The sequence below is a fragment of the Abramis brama genome (assembly GCF_963993115.1).
Source record: "Abramis brama genome assembly, chromosome: 19".
Taxonomy (NCBI): Eukaryota; Metazoa; Chordata; class Actinopteri; order Cypriniformes; family Leuciscidae; genus Abramis; species Abramis brama.
The window spans coordinates 11,183,349-11,207,732 of record NC_139981.1 but is presented as its reverse complement, the minus strand read 5'-3'; the positions used below and the strand labels follow the sequence as shown (position 1 = coordinate 11,207,732).

Below are 24,384 nucleotides of genomic sequence, written 5' to 3'. Positions count from 1 at the left end.
TTTCAATCATTAAATGCCAAATACCAAAATGAAGGAAACTGGCTAACTTAGCTTAGTAGCAGTCAAACGACGAAAACAGCTTGGTTGATAATTTGTTTCGGGGGAAAAAGGCGTTTCGTATTCACGCGATGTGAGCATGCGCAATCCTGCCACATGATGTTACTGCGCATTCGCAAATGCACGCGCGCCAAAGAGACGAGTGATTTGTTGTTTTCTCTTCTAGTCCGCATTATAATGCTGATTCAGTGTTGCTTAAGACAAGAAAATATTATTTTGGTAGGTCAGAAATAGTAAAGGTAAATTAATTAAGGCATGTTAAAGAAGTAGTTCACCTGAAAATGAGATTTCTGTCATTATTTATTCATCCTCATTTTGTCCAAAACTAGGCCAAATTAGACCTTTTTTTTTTAGAGTTGTAAATAAAACAAAGATGATTGGAGCATATTTTACAGTAATTCAATGCGTTACTTTTTTCTTGTCTTTTTTTCTTCTTCTTTTTTTGAATTAGGGCCTACAGGAAAACAGGACTCATTGCATCCGCCTGTCGTAACAGCAGTACGAACTTACTGCGATATCTATGGACTTTTAAGGTAATCAGCTAACCTAGCCAGTTCTTTTTATTGTTGGTGTTTTATTGGACTTAAATGTCTAACTCTAAATGTTAGTGAGAATAAGAAAAAAACGTAGATATCAATCTGTATCTCTTTTTATTCATATATATATATTATATTTCTAGTAGCATGATATTTGTGTGCAGTTTGTTTAAATGCATCTTTTCATACATGCTACATGCAGTTTCTGTGCTGCCTTTCCTGAGTGAAGATGGCAAAAACAAGGAATCTGTTCTTCGTACTTCCTGGAATCAGGTGACTTTATTCTCATTATTGTTTCAGTTCAAACTTTTCAGAAGTTGCACTGCCATTACCCCATTGAGAACATGTAGAGTGGATACAAACAATGGCATCAACTTCCAGGCAGTGGCTGTCTGACAAATAGCCTTGCAGTAGCCTTACAAACCGATGGTACACTGTCAGAGATGTACCATCAGTGTTGCAAATGTACACGAGTCAAACGTACAGAATACAGCTAGTTTTCTAGACCAACAACTTGTTGACACAACCTGCAAATTACTTTATTGCTAAACTATCGACCTCAGCTTGGAAACAACTGACCTAAGCGCCACGGCAGGAACAGATTTTTTCTTCTTCTTGCAAAACATACAGAGATGACATGTTTATGATATGCAACTTTGTATACAATATACAAAAGGAACGTTAACTTGTGCTCATGAGAGAGAGTCATTCTCCTCGATGATTGGCCGAGAAGACGCAATGTGAGATGAGATGGAAGACGTGTAACACCACATTCACGTTCTCCTCACAATCATGACGATAGATGTAGAATCCACTGCTTCTAGATCAATGAGTATAGAAACCCAATGATTACAACGACCATCATTTGAATTGTCACAAAATTCTGAAATTATCGTACATCATGGGATTTTATTCAGTATTGATCGTACAGAGGTCAAAGTTATCGTACAGATACGATAATTATTGTACGTCTGGCAGCACCACGGTGTATCATAGATTCACCACATGTGAGAAATGTGTCAGCCCATGGGATATCTCAGTCGTTTGGCCTCCTCAACTAACAGTTTCATTCATTACCGGCATACTTTGAAGTGCAATTTAAACTGCCAGTCTCCGTATTGTTTGGCGTTTATAAGCACAGTCAGCAATCAATATAATTTGGTGCCATTTGGTCCTGCAGTATTTGTCATGTCATTCTTTACTTTCTACATCTTCCCAGACACTGCTGGAAAGGATGGTTTTGATCTGGTGCCACACAGCACATTAAAGTGTTCTAGTTTATATGACCACGACTATATCATTTTGACATTCATTTGCAAAATGAATAGTCCATATTGATTGAAGTTTATGTTTTTCAGACTTTTTCTTCAAGAATCAAACCAACACCCGCTAACTCAACTGTCTGAGTCTGACCCACCTTAAATCTTAGAGCCGAAGCCAGGCCTGGTACAAATACCCTGCTTGTCACCCATGGCCTGTAGAAACCCATTTCTCCTCTTAAGTGTATTAAAATTAAATGAGCTCAGGTTAATTGAGAAATGCATTTAAATCAGACTAGAAGCATGCCTATTGATTGAACAGTTGTCAACAGATTTGGTCAAAATTATTGATCCTCAATGAACAATGGACAAACGTATATAGGATAAACGTCAAATGGTTTTGATTTTTCGTTTGTAAAAATTAATCTCATTCATAAAGAGAAATTGATCTGTGTTTAACCAAGTTAACTATAAAGTCATTAAATTGTAAAAAGCATTTACAAGACAGAATAAGTAGAATGTAATCCTCCAGCCAGTGTCTTCAGAATACGACATTCCAGTGGTTCTCAACTGCAGTGACGTCTTAAAGTTATTTAAACCAATTATATCTAAGTAATTTAACAATTAAAATAATAAATCCATTAAAACACACAAATATATATATTTTTATATATAAAAATTTAGGAATACCTCCTAGCCACTAACAGCTTGGTGACTTTAATCATTGTGAACTGTAAAATGATTAAATTGCCAAATTCTGTGTGTTTTTTTTACTCTTCAGAGACAGTTACTCATGTTCAACTGTAGGTAAGTTGAACTGAGTAGTAGGGTGTTCTTAAAAAGAATTTCCACAACCAATTCTGCATCTGGAGAATTTCTACAGTTAATAAATAAATAAATAAACATAATCATTATCACTTCAACGTATTGACATTCCTCTTGTACTTTATTTTATTATGCGTTTTGTTATTTTTTTTTATTTTGAATTCGGGTTTTTTTTATATTTCTTTTTTTACACTTTTACGCTTTGATGTTTTTGTCATTTTTCTTAGTTAAAAAAAATGATTTTATGTCTATGTAGTTTTTTATTTGAGTTTAAGCTGAAATAAAATATATATTTTTATTTTACTTCACATTTTTTTTAAATATTGAAAATAAAAGGGGTTAAGCTATAGTTTCAGTCAGCTATATTAACACTGGTTTGTGTTAATACAAGGTTTGAAAACAGACACCTTTGTTCTTTCAGCAGAAGTACAAAAGGGGATAAAAAGCATACTGTTTGGATGACCATCTAATATTGACTTTGACAATGGAGGACCCAAAGTTACAAAGGCAGAGAACCAGTGGTCTTGTAGTCATTTGTTAGCTAGATGCATATACGTAGGCTACCAACAGATGGCGACCTCCACCAGTCTTTCACCGTGAACCAGATCGCAACAAAACTTTGTGAAGTATGTTTATCCGGCAAGGAAAGCCATCATAACTTCAATATATTGTCATTCTGTTAAAGTAGGACCTACAATAAAAACTTTTCAAAAATGTTATGGCATGTTCCCTAGGTAAGTATTTACAAGAACCGTGATAGACATTGAACAGTTTAATACTCGCAAATCATTTACTTGATTTCACTGGTTAGATATGCAGGCTACTAATCTTCCCAATTCTATTCAGACCAGATTGTCCAACTAACATCTACAAGTAAGGCAAACAAACGCGATTTCAACGTCTGCAATGCAATTTCTAAGACATACTCAGATCACCAATTGACAAGGGGAAAAAAAACATTTTATGAGGCTACTGAGTGAAGACACACTCAATAATTGACGTGAAAAGAATGAAAGAAACGTGCATTCTATCATATACTGTTATAGTAACAGCAGTAAACATAAGGTTTGGAGTGGCAAAACGACACGTCTTTGTCCTGTTGCCGTGTTTTACGCAGAAACGCTGAGCGTGCAGTGAGTCGCGTGTGGTTTTTGGTGTGGGTTACAGCGCAACTGAATGCCACAGTGCTGTCGCGCGCTCAGTCGCACGAGCATATCTTGAGAGCTGGAGTTTTATTCTGCTGCCTCGCGACTCATTTTCTGCGTGTTTGTTACATCGTATATGCGTCTTAATCATAGAACCCGTTAAATATAGGTTACTGACAGTTTTGGACCAGGTTACGGAGCATTTTTTCTTATGTAGCCTACTCTGGATGTACATTGGACCAACGATGTTTCAATGGACCTGAATGAGAAGGATTATTCTTTTCATCGTCAAAACTATATATTGCGTGTTTGAACCAACTTACCCACGGATAAAAAGCGCAATGATCATCTCCGCGATTTACATAATTTTACCACTGCTGGGTGAGTTAGAGTGCGGTTTTACATATTCAGTGATTGGTAAATTATATATAGCCTACTGGTACATAGACGCGCGGTAGCCTATAGCTATTGTATTTAAGTTTAAAACTCAAATGTCATCATAAGACCATAAAAAAAAAAAAAATTTACACTGTGCTCTTTTTGATCCCATCAAATATATAACTATATTTTAGCTATGCACTTAGGATGTTACAATTGTCTCATAACTGGGACAAATTTTAGCTATTGAGAATCGGCTCTACTTCCACTTAAGTCTTCTTAAATCTTCTTGTGTTAATATTTTAATCTCTAAAGCACCTAAAGTTTATTAAATCCCTTTGTATTCTTGAATAATATTAACAAATATTTAATGGGACAACAGTAAATGTAATATTTATACAAATTAAATCTGAATTGTTAATTTGTTAGTAGCCTAACAGATCTTGTTTTGCTTGTAACAGTCTGAGTAGGCTAGTTCTTGGAGCATTTTAAATAAAACGGGATCCTGTCCGTGATATGATTTTTTTTTTTTTTTTGTATTGTCCTCCATAGATGTGCTGTTATCTGCCGAGGAGTCTTACTTTACTAGTTCAAACCGGCTGGACTGTGTGAAGGCGAACGAGCTGTGTTTGAAGGAGCCGGGATGCAGCACAAAGTATCGAACTATGAGGCAGTGCGTGGCGGGGAGGGAGACCAACTTCAGTATGGTGACTGGAATGGAGGCGAAGGATGAATGTCGGCTTGCCTTGGACGCTTTAAAGCAGAGCCCTTTGTATAACTGCCGCTGTAAAAGAGCCATGAAGAAAGAAAAGAACTGCCTGCGCGTCTACTGGGGGATCTATCAGCATTTACAGGGTGCGCGGACCTCATGCACTAATAATCATTAATTATAGCTGTGCCTGTGATCATATTTAGGTTTAGATTGAAGTTTGAAGTTACACACATAATTTTTTCTGACATTCTCTTTATTTTTAATACTTAGCAAGCAATAATACTAAGCCAAGGAGTTGCTTTTCTGGGTTCTGTTATCAGATAGGGTCAGTGTAAGTCTTCAGATGCCTCTCTGAAGTGTTTCCATTAAAGTTTATGGAGTGTGAGGTCATCTGATGCTTTATGTTAGTCTATATGTGTGTGTGTGTGTGTGTGTGTGTGTGTGCTGGAGGGGGGAGGGGACTTTTTCAGTTCAACTGACCAGTGTAGCTAATCAACCAGAAACTGGCTTCAGAAATGTAAACCAGTCCCATGAATCAATGGCCCAAATACTAACAAACATAAAGGACAGTTTTGCAGCTTTGTTGTTTAATAATAATATTAAGAGTGCAGTTAAGAAAAACAGTTTTAATAATTAATATAGCATTTCATTATTGGTATTTAATCACATTTCATTTGTTAATATTGCAGGGAATGATTTACTTGAGGATTCTCCATATGAGCCTATGAACAGCCGGCTTTCAGATATATTTCGACTGGCCCCCATCTATGCAGGTATGTGCTTATTTAATAAAGATGCTGTTTGAGAAGAAGAAAAAATAAGACTTTGAGATTGTACAGTTCAACCAGTGGGGTTGGTATCTCATGTCATACTTGTTTTCCTCCCTCTTTTTCCTCTATGCCCTTGTGGATGCATGCTATCTTCCGGTCTCTGATCCTCTGGATCTTGCATGGGGAGATATAGTTCTGAATGTTCATGGTTAGTGCTCAATGAACCATTATAAATGCTGTACACTTCACCGAACTCTATGGGAAATGGAAATCGCTCGGTTCTGGGATGCAGCCTATGTGAGGTGCTGCTGATGTGACAGTAGTAGCAGTTGAATGTGTTTTATTTGGGGGAGGGGTTGCAATGAAATTACTTTTTAAATGTGCCTCGGGTTACTTAGGAAAAATGGTCGTTAGGGTAGCAGGGGTTGTGTGAATCTGGCCTGAGATGCTGGATGCTGACTTGGATCGTCCTCTAGGTGGCAATGTTGTTCCCTACTTCACCATGTAAAGGGACCTAATAAAAAGAGCAGAGATGCACTGCCAAAGGTGTGCACACCAGATGGTGACAGCAAAGGTTTAAGAGCACCAGATGAAAGTTTGAGTTTTCTGAAGCAATTGATTTCTTCAACATGAGAGAGTGTAGATAAAGAGAACACTAAATTTAATGAACTAATATTAAAGCATTTGTTAGAGATTTGTTGTAAAAGAAAAAAAGAAAAAAAACTTAAGAGAAAACTTAAACCTTCCAAATTCAATGTCACTGGTAAGTCATGTCAGTCAAAATAACGAACGCGAAGAACTGCAAATCCTGGTTGGAGCTTCCCTCAGGGAACCGGAATAAGGTGGTAAACACCTCAGTAATTAAAATAACATGTAGATTGCTACTTCCCTCAGACTCTCTCACTCTGTGGTTGTGAGAACAGAGAGAGTCACGGCAGATTGCTCTAAATCTGAGGGTGCTCCTTATTCCCCATGGGAAAGCTTTTTACATTGATTGACGGCTGAGTTCCATGGCTAAGAAACAGGCCAAGCGGGGAATCATTTCCCCACCTACATGGGGATTTATGACATATACACTGAGACAAGCCAGACTACATTCTGGGTGTCTGGAAGTAGTAGGTCAGTTTGATTAGCACTTTCTTTTCAACAGCCAAAAGATTCAAAATAACTTGCATGTTTCATTGGCCTGGGCTAATTTAGTTTTAATTTTAAATTTAGTTCAATTATTTACATATGTTTGTTTTTAATGTGGTGGAGATATGGTAACAATAAAGGTTATGCTTATGATTCATTTATAATTTCTGTCCCTTATTGAACCATTAACTAAATTTTTAATTTGTCTGGTCAGTAACCGAACGTAGAGGATTAATACTTTACAGTTTAGGATGTGAGAATTTAGATTTGTTAGATCTGCTGAGTGTTGCATAATTAATTTATGTCAATTTAGATCAGGGGTGTCCAAACTCGGTCCTGGAGAGCTATTGTTCTGCAAAGTTTAGGTCCAACTTGCCTCAACACACCTGCCTGGAAGTTTCTAGTATGCCTAGTAAGAGTGTGTCAGCTGGTTCAGGTGTGATTAAATGGGGTTGGAGCTAAACTTTGCAGGACAGTCCCCTTAGAACTTTTTGAATTTTTATGTTTTTGAAATCCCACACTTTAACGTGTGAAAATATATTCTTTGTGACAACACTGAGAGCATATTTTAAAATAAAAGCTGAAACAGCCAGGGGTCACAAAAACTTTGTTCATGAAACGGTCTGCCTTTATAAAACACAGCTGTGCTCTATTGAGGTGTGGAGCATGGTTGTGTGTTCTCTATGTGAAACATACTGAGTTCTCATGAAAACTACCTCTCCCATGTCCGTTTTCCTGCTGAGTATCCTGCTGCGTTTTACCTGTATTGATGTCTGCTCTCCACTCGATTAAATGACTTATTGAATGCTGCAGGGCTTCCTCTCTCTTGGGACTATTGGCCCTTATTTGCCTGAAGTGCCCTCGTATGCCTCTGTCACAGTGCCAATAAAACAAATCCAAAGACAGGGTAATGCAGGGGTCAAAGTTTCTACATTTTCTATAGCAGAGCTGCTGCAGATAGATTGAGTGCAGAAGTCTTGCTTCAGAATGGCCTGAAATGTCAACAAATAGGTGAGGACAGGGAAATGTAAACTGTTTGAGAGATCCATTTCGCCTGGCCTGAATGTTTCCTGAGGTGTTCCAGTTTTTTTTCTTTTCCCAAGTTTTACCAGTTAGGCTATTTAAAAGGGATAGTCCACCTAAAAATGTTATAATTTGCTCACCCTCACATCTTTCCAAACCTTGTGACTTTATTTTTATTTTTGTGGAACATTGAAGAGGATGATTTGAAGAGTGTTGGTAACCAACACCCATTAATTCCCATTCATTTCCAATGTTTAAACTAAAAATACAATGGAAGTCAATTGAAACCAAAACTGTTTGGTTACCTCGGATTTTTTATTTTTGGAAGGACTATCCCTTTAAGAAGCCTTACTGTATGCTGGTCTTTTCAAAAGAAGTAGCTGGTTGTAGGTGTGATGAAACAAAAACTTACAAAAATGACACCTAATTGGGTAGAATTTTCCTCACTAACGGAACTGGATGTAAACAGAATTAGTTAGTAGGAAGCAGCATGCTTAAAGGAGCGAGGAAACCACCACTTTTCACAGCTAGTTTATTCACACTTATTTGGCACTCTCTCGTCCTCTGATCTGAGTTGACTTTGCATTACCTCCACATCATTAGGCTTTATGCAGGAGGAGAACAGAGAGAAACGAAGCGCCTGAACACTCAGAGCACCCTTTACACTCCTATGCTGCAACATTTTCGTTCTGTATCTCAGCAGTATCTGTTTCTACAGTGTTCTGTTGCAGAATATCTGAACCTGGCCTCGGCAGTAGTAATTTAACCTTGTCAGGGGAAAATAAAAATGCACAAGGTTGGAACACAAAAGCTGTTATTGTCATGGAGAGATGCATGGTGTAAAATTTGGAGTTTATTGATAAAGTCCTTGGCAATATCAGGCAATTGCCATTTAGCGTTCAGTGGCCCTGTAAAACAAATGGGACTAGGTTTGTTGGATGTAGGGGGAAGATGTAACACAAAATGTAATAGCCAGCTATGCTGCTTGAGTTGTCTGGGATGAAATTGCCTAAATGATGGGGTAGCCATGAGAAAAAGAACAGGACATCAAACAATTTCGGAAAGCACGGCTCGGCTATGAATAAGGATGAGTTACCGTATAAATGTGTTGTTTCTTGGCCTCTCTGGAGTGCTCTTTTTGTTATAACAACTGTTTGTCTGTCATTGTGGAGACATAGCTCTCAGAGTGAAATCTGTCTATCTATCTATCTATCTATCTATCTATTCTTCTGTCTGTCTGTCTAACTATATCTGTCTATTCTTCTGTCTGTCTGACTCTAAACTTTTTGTTTTGACTAACTATGCTTTAGTTTATGTATGGATAATGTACATCAAGCCAGTTAATGTAGCCATGTAATAAGCGTATTACACAGTTACTTGCCATTTAAGTAAACAATTAGACATGAAATATTGATTTGAGTTGAAATATTTTATTAGCTCATTAAACACAAAGCTTCTGCGAAGAAAAACAGTTCTTAGCAAGCAGCTTTGAACCTAGATGAACGAACAAATTCAAATGTATAATGTACAGAGGCATTTAAAGTTGACAATTTTTATGGAATATTGTTGTATTTATTATAAATCATTTATCCATGCACATCATCATTATTATTATTATTATTATTATTATTATTATTTTAAATTCATGTGTAATCTTTAATTAAAATAACTTCCCCATCCCTCTTGCAGCAACATCTCTTCTCTCACTAGCTGCGTTTACATGGACCCTAATAATCTGATTGTAATCGGACTAGTGACTTTCTTATTCCGACTGTGCTTCATGTAACCACGTCAATCGGAATGAATTTGCCGAATTCAATTAAAATTTCATTCAGATTATAAGGGGTGGTTTAAACCTTATCTACTCTGATCTTTTTTTTTTTTTTTTTTCTTTTTTTTTTTTTTTTTCAAGAAGCTGTTTTACTCAGATATACGTCACAATAGGGAAGAAAAGACTGTTGTAACTTCCGTTTCATGCAGACTTTAATATTGACATCCTCTGGTTTCACTTTACAGTAAAAACAGTCAATAACTGAGGAGCGAGATGGCACCAGCTGCATTTGAATGAAACAAGAGAAAGCGCGTCCATCCACGGTGTGATGGTCATTATCATTGAGTAATTATGCATCCTGTTTGCGGCTCAATTCTCAGTTCAAATTCAGGAATTGAAAATATTCTCAATTCATTTCTGAGTTGCAGAATGCAACACACAAAATTAAGTTTGTATGAGTTTGTCATCATCTCTACATGATGTTATGTTCGATGTTTGGTATGTTTCTCGGCTAATCAAGGTCTTGTTTTACTTTGTAATTTTGATGTAATTTTGGGGTCTGCAGAAAGTTATAGAATTCCCTTTCCTTTTGGTGTCAACTTTGTGCAGTGTGAGTTATGACCTTCCAGGCTAGCCGTGTAACACTTCTGAAAATCCCTATACTGACATGATGCTGTGAAGCTGTCGACACCTTGCTAGAGTTGCAGCAACACTCGGTTAATCAGTTCCAGACCGAGAACACGTTGTTTCACGGAGTATGCTGATCACCGTAAACTCACCATGACAGCAGAACATGGATATAATTTATGTAAGATTATAGTATCATACCAGTAATGTTGCATAATGTTCTCTGGGTTTTTAATTAGCATAGCAAGTATTTAGTCTTGACATTCACATGCCACTTACAGCTCTGCTGTTTCCACACACTGCCTTCCCATTGCTCTCCACTGCACAGGTATTTGATGCCTCTCTTGACACAAAGCACCGGAACTCCTTTCATTTCAGAGGGAGTGGGAGCACAGCACTCTGCAAGCGCTCCTTAAATGATTCACCCTTCGAAGTCAGCCTCTATTCCCCATTATAAAAGCTTTGTGCGCTGCGGTGCTGTTCTGGGAAAGTCCATCACCCAATACAAAAGCCTTTCATGTTGGCAACTGTACGCTAACTGTGCTTAAGCAGGAACTGTTAGTGCAGATCAAGCAGGCCAAGGAAGCATCAGTTTCTATCGTTTCCCAGCTCCCCTCTCTCTATTTTGTGGGTTTTGTTCTGCTAAAATCTCTTCTATCCTCCTGAGCGAGCTGCTGCTCAGGGAGACTTCAGATATGAAAGCTAATCAATAGCAGGCCATGTTAAAATAGAAACCTGAAGCTGTGAGTACAAGAAACCATCGATTTCTTTGTTTCTCTCTTATTCCTCCCATTCCTTCCTTTTAGATGGATCAGAGGAATATCTGTCTGTCGTTAATGCTCAGGTATACAATTGCAGTACAGTATAGAACATTTTAAAACTCAAGTGAAATGCAGTAGTTCCAGTCTGACATGCATATATATATACTGTATGTATGTATGTATGTATGTATGTATATATATATATATATATATATATATATATATATATATACTGTATGTATGTATGTATGTATGTGTATATATATATATATATATATTTGTTAATAGTTTGGCTTATTTCTGGGCAGTACATGGTAATATTAATATTCAATGCAATCTTTTTGAGGACATTTTTTTCACATTTTACTTTTTTATTTATTACTTTTTTGGGGGGCCATAAGATGATGTCTAGTGTACGATCTGGGTTAAAAAAAAAGTAGAGAGCCACTGATCTCCAAAGACTAGTAGGGAGCCACTGATCTCTATTAACAGTGTTCCCCTTTAAGAGATCAGCTCACCCCTGTCAACACTGAGCTTGTTATTGGCTAAATGCCAATGATGAAGTGTAGAGATGTGCAGAGTACATTTAGGGCTTTGATGGAGGACTGAGGAGCTCTTGAGGGAAATGTTAACAGACTGGCTATACAGCATGATGTCAACTAGACTTTATGTGGCATAGAGCTCATCACATAACCCAATCACATCCAGTCCACCATCTGTCTTTCTGCTTTCTGGAGGTCAAACATTCTCATGGCCTAGGGGGAGATGGTGAGAGAAAAGCAGAAAGCTAAGGAAAGTGATTGATACCCATTGACCTTGACTTCTAACTTGCAGGACCACACCAATGAAAAGTGAGACCAAAGAGATGATAGCATATCTACTTCATGATGCAGAATGGTGGTGGAACAACTGTTCATGTAGTATTTTTTCAGTTGCAATTAAATGCTTGCAATGTTTATTTTAGACTTTCAAAAGTCATGCAAAACCAATATCTGATACTGTGTGTCTGTTTTAGCAAATGTAATGGCTGTGGTAGCATATACAGCTGTGCTACCAAATTTTTGCAGGTTTGCACTTTTTAGTGTTATGGTTTCCACTGTTCGCTTTCCTCATTTATTCATGCTGTTGTTTTGCACTCCTCTGAGGCTCTGAGGGACTGTTTAAGGACAGCGTTAGGGGATACAATAAATAATGATGTCTATGAAAAGTCCCCATAAAACATGAAAACCCAGTATGTGTGTGCATTTGTGTGTTATTTTAGTATTATTTTAACTAGAATAATTGTTTTTTTGGATTAGATTTTATATTTTTATTTTCTGTTTTAATTTCAATTTAATTTAAGTTTGTTTTAATCATTTTGTTATGTGCTTTTGCCATTTTCATTATTTTTTATTAAATATTTCTATATTTCACTTTCATTTATTTTTAATTCAGGTTTAGTCATTTTAGTACTTCAGGTTAAACATATTTTATTTCAGTTAGTTGCCAAAGCAACATTACTATTTTCTTTTTTTTTTCTTTTTTTTTTTTGTAAATTAAAATTTTATCATCTACTATTTACATTTTATTTGGTTTCTGTTTTATTTATTTATTTCAGTTAATGAAAACTATCTTTAATAGTTTTAGTTAATAATAATATAGTCTATGGGTGAATTGGCATAAATGTCTATATTGCTCTATAAGGCAATATGCAGGAATTGCACCAACACCTAAACTGGCAAAAAAAAAAAGGCAAAAAAAGTTATTGGGATTTAATTTTGATAGATTGTTTTCCTCATAGCCAAAACCAGGGTATAATTTAGTTCTGACAACATGTGAAGTTGCTGTGTCTTGTCTGTGCATGACAGTATAAATACAAAGAGCTACATAAAATGGTGAGCTCTACATGTTTTGGTTGTGTGTCTTGCTTTGTTGTTTGAGTACCACAGTTACAAGGGTAGGCTGGAGGATGTAAAGCTCAGAAGCCTGCTGGCTAATAGCGTAATCTAACACAAAGCGTCGACCGGGTGCTCTGGCGTGCCGCCCCACGCTGTCCAAAAATCATTTAGTCAGAGGTGACCAGATCTAAGGCCTGCTGTGGTCTCTATGATTGGATTGAGAAGTGGGGGAGTGATTCATCATTGTTAATAGACACTGCTGACAGCTGGAATCAGTAGGGGCGATGTCTGTGCCAGCTCCAGCCTCGGCCAGTCACCACAGATGCATGCAAAATTTACACAATTGCCAAGACAACAAGTGCCAGTCAGGAAGCAGGTAGATGGGGCAACCACATAATTACTTTTTAAACAGTTGGGAGGGGTGCACCCAGGAGACAGTAATAAATGGACTTTCAGGCAATAGCATGACAGGATTTCGAGAAACTAATCCTGTTAATCACTCTACAAGGATTTATAAGCAGCTTCTATATATGACTACGTCGAAACTGAATTTTTCTTAAATAATTTTTATATATTCTGTTATATAAATTTTATTTTATTGTTTATTAGATAAATATATTATATTTTTCCCCTGAATGTTCATCTCTTCTTTCTTGTAGCATAGATATGTATAATATTTGAATAATGAATAATAAAAAATAAATAATATTTGTGTTTCTAGGTTTTTTTCTTTTTCTGTCGCCTTTAACTCACTCAATAATCATTATTTTAAAACTCTGTTCTGTAAAGCTGCTTTGGAAAAAAAATATGTATTAGATTTTGGGTAAAAATAAATAAACAAATATATATATACAGTGAGGAAAATAAGTATTTGAACACCCTGCTATTTTGCAAGTTCTCCCACTTGGAAATCATGGAGGGGTCTGAAATTGTCATCGTAGGTGCATGTCCACTGTGAGAGACATAATCTAAAAAAAAAATATCCAGAAATCACAATATATGATTTTTTAACTATTTATTTGTATGATACAGCTGCAAATAAGTATTTGAACACCTGTCTATCAGCTAAAATTCGGACCCTCAAAGACCTGTTAGTCTGCCTTTAAAATGTCCACCTCCACTCCATTTATTATCCTAAATTAGATGCACCTGTTTGAGGTCGTTAGCTGCATAAAGACACCTGTCCACCCCATAAAATCAGTAAGAATCCAACTACTAACATGGCCAAGACCAAAGAGCTGTCCAAAGACACTAGAGACAAAATTGTACACCTCCACAAGGCTGGAAAGGGCTACGGGGAAATTGCCAAGCAGCTTGGTGAAAAAAGGTCCACTGTTGGAGCAATCATTCGAAAATGGAAGAAGCTAAACATGACTGTCAATCTCCCTCGGACTGGGGCTCCATGCAAGATCTCACCTCGTGGGGTCTCAATGATCCTAAGAAAGGTGAGAAATCAGCCCAGAACTACACGGGAGGAGCTGGTCAATGACCTGAAAAGAGCTGGGACCACTGTTTCCAAGGTTACTGTTGGTAATACACTAAGACTGTATCTTAGTGATGGTTTGAAATCATGCATGGCACGGAAGGTTCCCCTGCTTAAACCAGCACATGTCAAGGCCCGTCTTAAGTTTGCCAATGACCATTTGGATGATCCAGAGGAGTCATGGGAGAAAGTCATGTGGTCAGATGAGACCAAAATAGAACTTTTTGGTCATAATTCCACTAAACGTGTTTGGAGGAAGAAGAATGATGAGTACCATCCCAAGAACACCATCCCTACTGTGAAGCATGGGGGTGGTAGCATCATGCTTTGGGGGTGTTTTTCTGCACATGGGACAGGGCGACTGCACTGTATTAAGGAGAGGATGACCGGGGCCATGTATTGCGAGATTTTGGGGAACAACCTCCTTCCCTCAGTTAGAGCATTGAAGATGGGTCGAGGCTGGGTCTTCCAACATGACAATGACCCGAAGCACACAGCCAGGATAACCAAGGAGTGGCTCTGTAAGAAGCATATCAAGGTTCTGGCGTGGCCTAGCCAGTCTCCAGACCTAAACCCAATAGAGAATCTTTGGAGGGAGCTCAAACTCTGTGTTTCTCAGCGACAGCCCAGAAACCTGACTGATCTAGAGAAGATCTGTGTGGAGGAGTGGGCCAAAATCCCTCCTGCAGTGTGTGCAAACCTGGTGAAAAACTACAGGAAACGTTTGACCTCTGTAATTGCAAACAAAGGCTACTGTACCAAATATTAACATTGATTTTCTCAGGTGTTCAAATACTTAATTGCAGCGGTATCATACAAATAAATAGTTAAAAAAATCATACATTGTGATTTCTGGATTTTTTTTTTTTTAGATTATGTCTCTCACAGTGGACATGCACCTACGATGACAATTTCAGACCCCTCCATGATTTCTAAGTGGGAGAACTTGCAAAATAGCAGGGTGTTCAAATACTTATTTTCCTCACTGTATATATATATATATATATATATATATATATATATATATATATATATATATATATATATATATATATATATATATATAACCTAGTACAAAGTAAATTTCACGAAAGCCAGTCATAACTCTGCATCAGTATTGTGGAAGATATGGGTCCATAAGTTTTAGACCACATTGAAAATCAGGGATTTAAAAACTTTTAAACAATGTTTTATTGGTTTTCAATAAAAAAAAAAATATATATATTAGAGCCCGACCGATAAAGGATTTTTAAGGCCGATACCAATACAAATATTTGGTGATTTAAAAATCCGATATTCCGATATATCGGCCGATATATATATATATATATATATATATATTTTTTTTTTTTTATTTATTTTTTATTTTTTTTTTTATTATTATTATTATTATTTTTTTTTAAATCCAGAAACGTGTAACAAAACATGAACAGATTTTCCCTAACATTAGTTATTTGTAGTTATTTAAGAGTCCTCAGCCTTACTAAAATAATATAATGCAGTTTAAAAATATATATATATTTTTTTAAATTAACTTTATTGTCACAACAGAACAGAATATATTAAAGTTCTGATAAATATAATGTATATTAAAAATACAAACTTAAGATACGAAACTTAAAGTCCTTTGAACAAAAAAAATCAACTATTATTATTAATATTGACAGTAATAATTAAAAAAAAATCAATGATGATGATATTATTATTATCATCATCATTTGTATTATTATTAAACAAGACAAAGGTCACTCCTAATTCTATCCATCTATTCCATCAAGCTACAACAAACCATTTTCAGTCATCATTTGCTGCCTGCCTTCTAAAATCTACTACTTAGTGATGTACTAAATACATTATGTGAGGTAATTAACACATGGTTACCGAGTCGATCGTTCCCTGGGATGCGTTTTCATGAAAATCGAATGTAAAGAGTTTTATCTCTAAAAACAGATTAACGTTAGCTTATAACGCTAGTATATAAGAGTAAGTAAAAGTAAATCGCTAGTTAATACCACTAACAAGGCTCAAAATAGCCTCACACTAACACGGTAGCATAATGAGGGTCCCTACATGCAAACCGAAGCATTGAGAACTTTGTAAGTATACAGACAGTTTAATAAGAAGATACTTTATAAAGACAGTACATTACGCGTCGCGTTTACAGGCATCATCTAGGAAAACAGTCTCGACTAGTCGAGTCACGAACGCCGTGCTACGTTAGATTTCACAAACGTAATTCCTATTGACCAGCTCACTTAGCACGGCGTTCGTGACTCGATTAGTCGAGTCTGTTTTCCAAGATGACGAATGCTTGTAAATGCGTAATGTACTGTCTTTATAAAGTATCTTCTTATTAAACTGTCTGTACACTTACAAAGTTCTCAATGCTTCGGTTTGCATGTAGGGACCCTCATTATGCTACCGTGTTAGTGTGAGGCTATTTTGAGCCTTGTTAGTTGTAACTAGCGATTTACTTTTACTTACTCTGTGCCCCATATACTAGCGTTATAAGATCATCTGTTTTTAGAGATATAACTCTTTACATTCGATTTTCATGAAAACGCATCCCAGGGAACGATCGACTCGGTAACCATGTGTTAATTACCCCTACAGTAACGCACACTTGGATTTCACACACGTGTAAAAGAAAAGCTAACTTTTATGCACAGGCTAGCTGCTATGTTTGATACTTTTTCTCTCTGTCTAAATATTCACTCCTCGCGTGCCTAACTTACGTTTTACAATGCAGGGACTGGAACTACAGATATGCTAGTTATAAATACAGTAATCATTACTTTATTTAGGCAGAATAAGTTTGTTGTGATTTCCAAGCTCATTGATGTTAGCAGTCTTCCTTGTAGAGTGCGCTCTGGTGGACAAACTATGCAGCGCCAACACTCATAACATGGTTGCAGGGTGTTTCGTCCGCTTTTATTTTATTTTTTAAATAATCATTTATCGGCCGTTATAAATGCCGATACCGATAGTTTGGAAAATGCCTAATATCGGACCGCCGATATATCGGTCGGGCTCTAATATATATATATATATATATATGAATTAGGGATGCACCGATCCGATATCGGTATCGGCTCCGATACTGCCATTTTTGGCGGATCAGGTATCGGTCAGACAAGGCCGATCCAAATCCGATATTGTGTGACCATACTATTCAGTGTTATTGTTATTCCCCACAAAAGACACACAAACATTATAAAGCACCATAAGTTTTCGTGCACAATATTATAAGTGTTCTGAAGCCATTATATAGTATAATGTGAGATATAAATGAATATTTAAGTCGTTAAATTCAAGATCACGTAAACGTTTCCCTCAGCTGCGCTGTCAGTCATTCTCCATTCAGCACTCAAACAGCGCGTCGCGTTCGGTTACGACAGTTAACACGATGAAACTCTCTCCAAGATGATTCAATGTTACTATTATTATACTTGATCTGTAGATAAAGGTCTATGGTTTCGCATAAAACAACTTTATCTTGCTGGACTTTATTGCTGTACCTTAATCATGCCTACTTTCTAAGGGTGTCTGTTAGATCACAACGCTGGAGTAAAGTCAGGTACTATTTGTTCTTCACGCGCACAGTAACTGAAATTTAAAACTGTTAAAAGAAAATGCTGAATAGACTATTGCATAGATATATACTGTATAATACACTACGCATCAATATGTATTTTCTTTGTGCTTTAAACTTTTCAATGCGGACTCGACGCGCTGCGCGCTGTGACTCGTGTTGCTTCAAGCGCATCATTCTGCGCTTGGGATGCGCATAAGCGCTTTGTGCCGCACTGTATTGGAGCCTTTCATATACAGTGACGCAGTGAAACATTATCAATAGCCGTTCTTGTTCTGTCCTATCTATTATGTTGCTACCTCATTAAACAGCTGTGCTATACATTTAAAAAATGTCTCAATTTTATTGTAGGCTATAAAATAATTTATATTTTTGATTTTTGTTGTTGTTTTTCATTAATGTATTTTACAACAATACAAAGAGCAATGTGTAAAGTTTTACCAGATTTAGTGTTACACTTATTGTCTCTAATTTGTTCCCCACTAAACATTTTTTTTCACAAAATGTTCAAATTTTATACAATTATTGTGCACTCGTGATTTTTCTAGACTAAATTTTACTGCTGAATTATCCACTAATCTAGTTTATAATAGCATTTATGTCAGATTATGATCATATATTTTTTGTTGTTGTTTTTCTTTTTTTCAGTTCTTATTATCAGTTCAACACAGAGTTATAGAAATTCTACTTGATTAAAAAAAACCTGCGCTGGTATCGGTACGGATCGGTATCGGCCGATACTCAGAATTTTTGGTATCGGATCGGATCGGTTCTGAAAAAATGGTATCGTTTCATCCCTAATATGAATAAATATAAAATAACTGTTTTACCTGTTTCTGGGTCACTAATCAAATAAGTAAATGTGACCTTGATCATGTGATCCTTTGTACAGATGGCCAGACATGTCTTAAGAACTATGGAAGCATATGTGTAGCAATATTCAATTTGAAATGTAATATGCAAAATGACAATGCAATATGTAAAATGACAATGCATTTCTGTATTTAAATGTAAATTTTCCATAACATTTATGCAACGTTTGGTGCAAAATGAAAATGATAATTAATAATTTGATAGTTTGCCCTTTCATACACTAGTTTTAATATGTAAATTGAATACATATTTTAATGCTTTATAAGTTGCTAAATTAAAATGTATTACAGAAATTCTTAGATATGTTTAACATGTTCAAGCAAAAACTACAGCAAAATCATCATTTAAATGTTATTTTTCTTAATTGCATTTGCACTCACAGTTAAGACACTTGTGATTGCATTTTCATTAAATGTCCCGCAATGAATGTAGCAAAATTCAGTGTGCAAATTGAAAATGCATTCCGAGCCGATCACGTCCCTGCTCCGTCCCGCTCTGTCAATCACTGCATTAAGGCGGGGCTCGGCAACAGGTAAACATAGGCTATATATGTTACGTATTTTGAGGTGTTGGAAGGAAACATGGCGGTTTAATTCACTAGCAGATGAAGTGGAGCGTGAACAGAGAAATTATAGTGTTTCTGAAGATTATTACGTGTCTGCAGGTGATCAATTATATAATTGATTTTTCATTTTGCACCATTGTTGCACAAATGTAATGGAAAATGTCAATTTAAATACAGAAATGCATTGTCATTTTACAAATTGCATTGTCATTTTGCATATTACATTTCAAATTGAATATTGCTACCCATATGCTTCCATAAAGAACTAGTATGACCAACCAACAGTTAGTTAGGGGTAATCAGTCTTACTTTTCGGTATCAGTTCGGTAAAGAAAAAAATAACTTCAGTTTATGCAACCGGCCTCAGGTTTACACTTAATAATGCAGTTTCTACTAAATAAAACTACATTAAATTAGAGAAAAATTGCTAATTTGAAGCAATTCACTAATGGTCTCAGACTTTTGCACCCCATTGTTGGTGGTTTTGTCCAGACAGTTGAGAAATGTTGGCTTTGTCTCAGCAAGACCTCTGGTTCACCAAGGATTTGGCGAAAGCTTGGTGGGAGGGGAAAAGAGAGGCTGGCAGGGCTTGAAAGAACAAGAGATAGAAAGGAAGATAAAGGTTGCAAATTAATGAACGTTGAAAGCCAGGGAAAATACACATTAATACATGATTTTCATCTCAGCATGCTTCCTACTCTTCTAATCATGCCTTTGCTTCATGACCTACAATTTGACCAGTCTAGATGCATCGTACTTCCTCTCAGAGCATCCCTCTGTTTTATTCTCTCTGTTCATCTAATCACAGCTGCTCTCCACAAATATTCAGGACCTACAAAAAAAATAAAAAAATAAATGAAATAATTAACGAAAAAAACAGCTGCCCTGGTATCCAGCTGTTCCTGGCTGTGTTCCAGTCTTACAAATTATCAACCCCTCTCACTCAAATCCTCTGTTGTGTTTTCATTTCACTCCTTTTTATGCTAGAAATATAAAGTCAAGTACAAAGGCCATTAATCCATCAATCCAAGTCACAATATTTCATAGACTGCTGAGTAAATATATTCTCTCTGTTAAATAGTTATTCTTAGAAAGTATAAATTTGATACTTTTTTAAAATATTTGTCATGTTTTTTTTAAATTTGTAATATATAATCGTTTTTGCATTTCTCATGTAACCAACTTGCAATTGGTCTTTATCACATCTCAAAGTACCTTGAATTTGTGTCCAAGAGTTTCTTGGACTTTCTGTTACTGTCTGTATTGTGCTGTACAATATCTCGCACTGCATCCAAATTTGTTCCCTGTCAGTATATATACTGCAATACTTGACTGCTAATAAAGTGTGCTTTATGCATGTGTGTAGTATTAATAATACAATCTGTAAAAACTTTCAGTTGTTACCTTAAGGTGCTTTTTCTACCAAATATACACTACCTTTCAAAAGTTTGGGATCAGTAAGATTTTTCAAAAAGAAAGTAATGCTTTTATTCTTCAAGGATGCATTAAATTGATCAAAAGTGACAGTACAGACATTTACAATGTTACACAAATGATTTCTATTTTAAATTCTTTTTGAACTTTCTATCCATCAAAGAATAAAAAATAAAAAAAATGCACCAAGGTTTCCACAAAAATATGAAGCATCAAAACTGTTTTCAACATTGATAATTATAAGAAATGTTTCTTGAGCACCAAATACAGCATGTTGAAATCCTTTTTGAATGTAATTCAGTAATGGGCTGATTCAGTAATGGCTGCTGAAAATTCAGTTTTGCCTTCACAGGAATACATTAATTAAATTAATTATTTCAGAAAATAGTTATTTTAAATTGTAATAATATTTCACAATTTTACTGTTTTTACTCTATTTTTGATCAAATAAATGCAGCCTTGGTGAGCATAAGAGACTATAAAAATATACCGATCCTAAACTTTTGAATGTTTAAATTAATTTTGAATACCTTTAAGTTCATTTTTGTTATTGTAACCTAATGTATTTAGGTGGATTCAGCGATTTTACTATTTTTGGCTTGAAAAAAATCAATGAAGTTACATATTACCTTAGGAATAAATGCATTTTTTTCCCAGTGTACTACATCCACCATGTTGGTATTGGCATGTGACCTACTGTACAACGTCAGCCACATTGCTGTTCTGCGCTATTTATGAATATGACTACTCTTACTCCTCTCCCATGGCCTCATGGAATAGTAAAGTATCCATCTTTTTCTCTTACTTTTTCATGAACACTGCATATTTGGACATAATACTCATTTGACATACTACTTTTGAGCTGACATACTATATTCTTAAGGAGAGAAGTACACATTCAGATGCTGGGTTTCATTCAGATGCTTGTTATTGCTCTTGTTTTGTTTAGAACTATACTCCCATAATTCTCTTTTGTCTCACCTCTGCTTTATGCTGATTCCCTCTGTTTTAACCTTGCCATCTCCTTTTATTTGCTTTTGAATGCATATTCTTCTCATTTTTATATTCAGTTTTTGGGTCTGACTAGCTCCCTTGTTCTGTTTGTTGAGTGTTCCTGGTTGTCAGATCTTTTTGTGCTCTTTCCAGCTTTGTATTACATGGTTTTAATCTTGTTTTTGTCCTCGCCTCCCCAATGTACAGATCTTCGTCTTTGTGTTTAGTTGAGCATTGTCTGTTTCAGATGGTCTGTTAATTGCTCTGCAATGTGATTGAGTGACTTTGAATGCAAAAATTACTTTCATTAGTATGATAGCAAAAATGATTTCATTAACAAGATAATCTGTATCACAGTAGCATCTGAAGATCTGTAAAAACGACTAGTTTATTCTTACTTTGTTAAACAGAACCAATTAGTACAGCCCGCAAAATGGACTTCCTAATCTTAGTTGGCGTCTTTTAAAATAACTTTGGAAGGTACTGAGTACTAGTCTCTTTGCAGAGGGAGGGACTGGTGGCGGTCCCTGGAGCAGTCCTGTCACCGTGGGCCCAGGGCGAGGGTCCCAGGGCAGGTCAAGACCACTTGAGCCTCAAGACCCCAGTAGAAACAGAAGGGCACACCCAAACTGGGCAATTCTGGGTAAATACGTCACTAATAAATACGCTGAAAAAGACTGGAGTAAGTGGATAAGTGTGCATGCCATTAATAAAGTTAGCATTCTCCATTGTGTGCCACGATGACTATATTGTGACGTTGGTTTGTAATGTCAGTAGGGGTCGTGTTCTCATTTTGCTCTAGGTGGCTGAGGGAATAGAAATAGAAGAGGAACGGATTAAAATAAAAGTTATTCCGTTACAGGAACCAATACCTATTTGCAAAAGGAGCCACTTCAATTTCAAAAGGTCTTGCAAATAATATGAGCTCTTGAACCTGATCATTGACAACAAACAGATATACCAAGGAAAGGGGGCAATGGGGTATTTATGAACTCATTCAACTAAACAGGTAGGGTTCCAAGTTGCATACTTGCCATCTGTTGATCACAGTGTTGTTATATTTAGCACTAAAGCACTTTTGTAATTCACTCTGGATAAGAGAGTAAATGCCCTAAATGTAAATATGAATAGCTATTCAGACTTGCATGTGCTTGCTTGGTTGTAGTCTCTCTGTCCTCTGCAAGTCACATAATGATCTCTAAGGTTCAATAGAAAATGGGTAAATGGTTATGAGTTTGTGCACCAGTAAATTTGGCAATTTAACATAAAGTTGAATTTAAATGAAACCAAAATATTTGGCTGTCATAAAACATGACATAAGTTAGATGGCCTTCATTTGGGGTGTGTTCAAATACAAGACAAAATGTGTGTGAACTGCCTTGAACCAAGTCAAACGTTGCCTAAATGTTGACAGAAACTTCAACATTACTTTTTTGCTATGTATGACTTTTAATTTCCAGTGCAAACAATGAAAATATGAGCTTTTTGCACTGACATTCTTCATCTCCACTCAAACCCTCTCCATCAGCAAAGCTTGCCAGAAACAGCAAAGAAAGCTAAATGGCATATGGTGAATCATTTGCATAAAGCAAACAATCAACTAGTCAGCTAGTCAATTAGTTTTCTGGATGACTAGTTAACTATTAAAAATGAGTAGTTGTGCAAGCACTGGGATTTGGCATTCGTTTGTATCACAATTACTAAAAAAACAAATGTGTGCAATTTTTAACCCTGTTTGCCAGCAATGTGAAGGCAATTGACGGAAAATGTTACATAGTGATATATGAAAATTACACAGAACTGTTTTCTTTGTTGTCAAAAGTAAGAACATAGCTAGACGTCTTAGGAAAGAAAAGCTCTTTATCTCCCTTTTCGGAGTAAACAAAGCTGTAAAATATAAAATGGAATATAAAGTACAGATTAAGAGGCTGGAGTTTTGGCTCTGAGTGAGACCCCCGCGTTTGTACATGATGAATAATTTAAGCACCTGCAATATTGTGTGTGCTGCAGAGGGAGACAATTTCCCTCTTGTACTGCTGAACAAGTGGCGCTCATTCCCTGGGCCTCAGATGCTGCTTTCCGATTGCCGCAATGGTATGTTATTGGCATGCTCTGAACTCAAAAGGTTATAAAACAGAAAATATGTAAATGGCAATTCATGGGTTTGATGTTAAACCAACAGAACAGTGACAAGAGAACTTGAATATGGAGACATTATTCAGATTTTGTCTGGAATAGCAGTTTTCTGTACAATGAATATGAATGGAAGACTTAAATTAGTATGCCGTTTGCAACAGGGCATACAGGAATACACACACACATACACACATATATCAAGTTTTCCTCTCAGATCTTTTCTGCATTGTAATTGTCAGGGCACAGACAGTCACTGAACAGAAATTAATGAGGTCTTCATTTTTAGGGGATATTTAATGCATGAGCATGATGTGCTTCAGTTGTTTGCATGTTAAAACCCTGTCAGAGGCATTGTGTCTTTAAAAAAAACACTGAAACAGCCATACACGTCAATGATTGCCATTGGCCAGTGCGTCGTGAAATGTTTTCTGAG

General features: G+C 36.3%; 1 protein-coding gene across 2 annotated transcripts in view; it reads left to right on the top strand.

Annotated features, from left to right (window-relative positions):
* The first annotated feature begins 3,851 nt into the window (after positions 1-3,851).
* Positions 3,852-24,384, top strand: part of gfra1a (gdnf family receptor alpha 1a) — an 87,194-nt gene continuing 66,661 nt past the window's right edge. The window contains exons 1-4 of one of the 2 annotated variants that reach the window (XM_084092800.1): positions 3,852-4,203; positions 4,753-5,055; positions 5,602-5,685; positions 22,321-22,458. In XM_084092800.1, coding sequence (XP_083948926.1) covers positions 4,086-4,203; positions 4,753-5,055; positions 5,602-5,685; positions 22,321-22,458 — 643 coding nt within the window. In that variant the 5' untranslated portion in view covers positions 3,852-4,085. The remainder of the gene's footprint in view (positions 4,204-4,752; positions 5,056-5,601; positions 5,686-22,320; positions 22,459-24,384) is intronic. The other variant, XM_084092801.1, reaches the window with a different exon arrangement.